This window comes from Otolemur garnettii, unplaced genomic scaffold (assembly GCF_000181295.1).
Source record: "Otolemur garnettii isolate 467f Iridium unplaced genomic scaffold, OtoGar3 scaffold00001, whole genome shotgun sequence".
Taxonomy (NCBI): Eukaryota; Metazoa; Chordata; class Mammalia; order Primates; family Galagidae; genus Otolemur; species Otolemur garnettii.
This window is the reverse complement of record NW_003852396.1, coordinates 47002983-47008172: the sequence shown is the minus strand read 5'-3', so window position 1 is coordinate 47008172 and position 5190 is coordinate 47002983. Positions and strand designations below refer to the sequence as shown.

The window sequence follows — 5190 nt, the reverse complement described above, 5'->3', positions numbered from 1 at the left end:
CCCTTTTTTTTTTTTTTTTTTTAAGGACAGTATCTCACTATGTTGCTCAGGCTGGAATGTAGTAGTAGTACAATTATAGCTTACATTAGCCTCAAACTCCTTGTTCTTAGCCTCTCAAGTAGCTGGGACTGCAGTTACCATCCCACACTTGCCTCACACTGGCTTATGAAGTAGTCCTTGGGTATCTGTTTCCTTGGAGAGTGATAGTGTTTGTGTGGTTGGAAGTAAAGTCTTACAGTCTGTAAGTCAACTCTGGAAAGACAGGGATGCAGATCAAGAAGTCCTAAATTCTCTTAGCATCTCAATGATTCGAATTCAAGAGGCACAGAGTTAAGAAAAAACCCCTCCTGTTTGCCACACCTGTTATTACTGGGGGTAGTGGAGACAATTGTGCTTTTAAGCTCTGTCTGGAAACTTACAAAATTATTTATCCTACTTGAAGGGCAGCAGGGGTTCTACAGTAGTACCAAGTAGAAGAGATGGGTGACAGAATGAGACTCTTCAAGAAAACAAAACCTGACCACCACTTCCTCCTGTGAGGCTGTGCATATGGCCTCAGGACACTTCAACACAGTACAGTCCTCCACGCAGTTGTAAGGAACTGAGAAGGCACATGACTACCTGCCCTTCTTGCCCTCCTATGGGAAGATAGTCTCCACTCTTTTCTGATTATAAGCAATGTTATTTTACATTTTCAGAAAACCCACCTAACATTTTTTAGGGATTAAATACTTGCTAAAAATCCCTTTTTAATTATCCTTATTGAAATATCGAATCTTATGTTTTTAACTATAGTAATGCGCCACATAATGACATTTTGGTTAACAAATGACAGACCTCGTTATGATAGTGGTCCCATAAGAATATAACAAAAGTTGAAAAATTCCTATCATCTAGTATGGCACATAATACTTGCTAAGGATAATAAATGACTCTGTTATTGTTTTGTTTATTTATTATATTATTAAATAATTATTTTAGAATGTAAAACAGCAGGAGGTTCAGGAGGTATTCCTAGCATAGGAGATGACAGCTCCATGCATGTTACTGCCTCTGAAGACCTTACAGTGGTAAAAGATGTGGATGTGGAAGTGACACTGATAATCCTGGCCTGGTGGAGGCCTTGAGTGAGTGTTTGTGTCTTAAAGTTAAAAAAAAAAAACGTTTATACGGTGGTACCTGTGGCTCAAAAGGGTTAGGACGCCAGCCCCATATGCCAGAGGTGGTGGGTTCAAACCCAGCCCCAGCCAAAAAAAAAAAAAAAAGGTTTATAAAGAGGAAAAAAAAATTAAGAATAGAAAAAAAGCTTACAGAATAAGAATATGAAGAAAATATTTTTGTGCAGCTGCACAAGGTGCTGTGTTTTAAGTATTATTACAAATAGTGTCTAAAAGTTAATAGAATTAAAGTTTATAAAATAAAATGTTACAATAAGCTAAGGTTAATTTATTATTCAGAGAAAAAAAATTTTCAAATAAATTTAGGAGGCCGGGCATAGTGGCTCACACCTGTAATCCAAGTATTCTGGGAGGGTGACCTCAGGAGTTCAAGACCAGCATGAAAACTTAAGCCCGGGAGTTTGAGGTTGCTGTGAGCCATGATGTTATGGCACTCTTGCCTTGGGCAACAAAGTAAGACTCTTGTCTCAAAACAAAACAATACACCAAAACACACAGAAATAAATACATTTAGGGCAGCTTAAGTGTATAGGGTTTATAAAGTCTTCAGAGGCTTTCCTATTCATTTACCATTCATTCTCTGATTTAGCGAGAGCAACTACCAGTTCTGTAAGACCCGTTCATGGCAAGTGCCCTATACACAGGTGCCATTTATTATTATTTTTATAATTATTATTAAATCATAACTTTGTACATTGATGCATTTATGGGGTTCAGAGTACTGTTTCAATATACAATGTGAAATGCTTACATTGAACCAAGTAACACATCTATCACAATTATACTCATTTCTTAATAGTTTTGAAATGTACCATTGTATCATGTACATTAGGTGAGAGCCCCCTGAATACTCTTCCTTCTCCAATATCCCCTCTCCCCACTCCTCTCTCCTCTTCCCTTCTACTTTATGGACTACAGTTATGTTTTGCCATTAGTATGATTGTGCAGGTGGTTATATATTGATTTCATGGTAGTATCGAGAAGGTGCCATTTTTTAATCTTTCATATTGGATTTCTGTTTTACTTTCTCTATGTTTAGAGATAAAAATATTTACCACTGTGTTACAACTGCCTACAGTTTCTGCTATAGTAATATGCTGTATAGGTATGTAACCTAGGAGCAATAGCCTAGTAGGCCGTACCACCTATGTTTGTGTTACATTCTGTAATGTTCAATGAAACTAAGGATGAATTTCTAAGAACACAACCCTATCATTAAGTAACGCATGATTGTACTATTCTTCTTAAGATACCTGACACGGGGCTTGGCGCCTATGGCTCAAGTGGCTAAGGCGCCAGCCATGTACACCCAAAGTGGCGGGTTTGAATCCAGCCCGGGCCCGCCAAACAACAATGAAGGCTGCAACCAAAAAATAGCCGGGCGTTGTGGTGGGCGCCTGTGGTCCCAGCTACTTGGGAGGCAGAGGCAGAAGACTCGCTTGAGCCCAGGAGTTGGAGGTTGCTGTGAGCTGAGATGGCACGGCACTCTACCCAGGGGGACAGCTTGAGGCTCCTGTCTCAAAAAAAAAAAAAAAAAAAGATACCTGACATGGGTTTGGCGCTTGTGGCTCAAGCGGCTAAGGCGCCAGCCACATACACCTGAGCTGGTGGGTTTGAATACAGCCCAGGCCCGCCAAACAACCACAGCTGTAACCAAAAAATAGCCAGGCGCTGTGGCAGTGGCAGGTGCCTGTAGTCATAGCTACTTGGGAGGCAGAGGCAGGAGAATCTCACTTGAGCCCAGGAGCTGGAGATTGCTATGAGCTGTGACACCACAGCATTCTACTCAGAGACAGAGCTTGAGGTTCTGTCTCAAAACAAAAACAAAAACAAAAACTGCTGGCTGGGCACAGTGGCTCACACCTGTAATCCCAGCACTCTGGGAGGCCGAGGCAGGTGGATCACTTGAGCTCACGAGTTGGAGACCAGCATGAGAAAGAGTGAGACTCTGTCTCTAAAAAACAGCTGGGCATTGAGGCAGGCACCTATTGTCCCAGCTACTTGGGAGGCTGAGGCAAGAGAATTCCTTGAGCTCAAGAGATTGAGGTTGCTGTGAGCTATGATGCCACAGTACTGTACTAGGGGTAAGAAAGTGAGACTGTCTCAAAAAAAACCCAACACAAAACAAACAACAAAAAACCCCCAATAAACCACACCAAAAAACCAAACCCCCAAACTGCCAAAAATCATGGGCATAAAGTGACCTTTAATTTTCTTTTCTTTCTTCCTTCTTTTTTTTGAGACAGAGTCTCTCTATGTCACCCTTGGTAGAGTGCTGTGGTGCCACAGCTCACAGCAACCTCAAACTCTTGGGCTTAAGGGATTCTCTTGCCTTTGCCTCGCAAGTAGTTGGGACTACAGGCGCCCGCCACAATGCCTGGCTATTTTTTTTGTTGCAGTTGTTACTGTTATTTAGCAGGCCCAGGCTGGGTTCAAACCCGCTAGCCCCGGTATATGTGGCTGGCATCCTAACCACTGAGCTATGTATGCCAACCCTTTTTTTTTCTTTTTGAGACAGAATCTCATTCTGTTGCCCTGGCTAGAATGCCATTCTAGCTAACAACAACCTCAACTCCTGGGATCAAGTGATCTTCCTACCTCAGCCTCCTGAGTAGCTGGGACTAAAGCTGCCTGGCTAATTTTTCTATTTTTAGTAGAGACAGGGTCTCACCAGCTCAGGCTGGTTTCAAGTCCTCAGCTCAAATGATCCTCCTGCCCTGGCCTTTAAGAGTGTCAAGATTACAGACACAAGAGCCACAGAATCAAGCTAACTATCTTACCCACTGACCTTCCCAGCTATTGACAATCAGTAAAGTTGAGCCAAAGGACCCAGAACCATTTGGTTTATCATCAGATACTACCCATTCTGCCTATATTGGTAAGTTTGTGCTTGCTATTCATTTTTTCCAAATTAATAATACAAATTTGTAAGAATGTATAAATATGTTATAAATCTATACAGAAAAATGTGGAGATGATTATCACAAATGCCTGGATAATTATCATCTCTAGAGGATAGGCAGAGTGGTATACAACTAAACAGAGAAAATCAGGGAATGGGTTATGGTAATAGTCTATTACTTTTCCAGTTGGTTGAGTGCATATATGCTTGTTTTACTATTTAAAAAATATGTATCACAAATTATGTAACCAAAATATATGTACCCCCATAATATTCTGAAATTAAAAAAATATGTACTTTATACTCTCTTCTCAAAACTTACACATTTTACAATTAAAAACATAGTACTATAAGCAACAGAAAAGAAGAAATTAAGAAAAAAAGTTAATTTCATCATTATACTACAAACAAAGAAAATTCAGGCCCAAATCAGGTTGTTGCCTTACATTTGTGCTTAAATACTGTCTCCGAATTTTTTCTTGGAATGGGCAGAGCTTTGTAACTTGGAATCGTTCCAAATTACTTTTCATTTTTACTACCTAAAAAGAGAGAAACAATTAATTACAGACAAATCTCAAAGAAACTATAGAGACCAAGAGAAAAACACTACCTTTCACATATGAAATGAAAATTGCTGCTGTACAAAATTCTTTAAAATGTAAAAAGGGGGTGACTGCAAATGAAAGAAGTATGGAGAACTCTCAAAAGAACTCAAGCTAGACCTCCCATTTGATCCTGCAATCCCATTACTAGGCATCTACCCAGAAGGAAAAAAATCCTTTTATCATAAGGACACTTCCACTAGACTGTTTATCGCAGCTCAATTTACAATTGCCACAATGTGGAAACAGCCTAAATGCCCACCAACCCAGGAATGGATAAACAAGCTGTGGTATATGTACACCACTATTCAGCCATTAAAAAAAATGGAGACTTTACAGCTTTTGTATTAACCTGGATGGAAGTGGAACACATTATTTTTAGTAAAGCATCACAAGAATGGAGAAGCTTGGCTCGGCACCTATAGCTCAACCGGCTAAGGTGCCAGCCACGTACACCTAAGGTGGCAGGTTCGAATCCCCAGCCCGGACCCGCCAAACAACAATGACA

At 40.3% G+C, this 5190-nt stretch overlaps 1 protein-coding gene across 4 annotated transcripts in view; it reads right to left on the bottom strand.

The window, feature by feature from the left end:
• Positions 1-5190, bottom strand: part of GTF2H1 (general transcription factor IIH subunit 1) — a 48554-nt gene that overhangs the window by 3235 nt on the left and 40129 nt on the right. For all 4 annotated transcript variants that reach the window (XM_023518754.1, XM_003781155.3, XM_023518774.1 and 1 more), the window contains one exon: positions 4527-4619. In XM_023518754.1, the coding sequence (XP_023374522.1) occupies positions 4527-4619 (93 nt within the window). The remainder of the gene's footprint in view (positions 1-4526; positions 4620-5190) is intronic.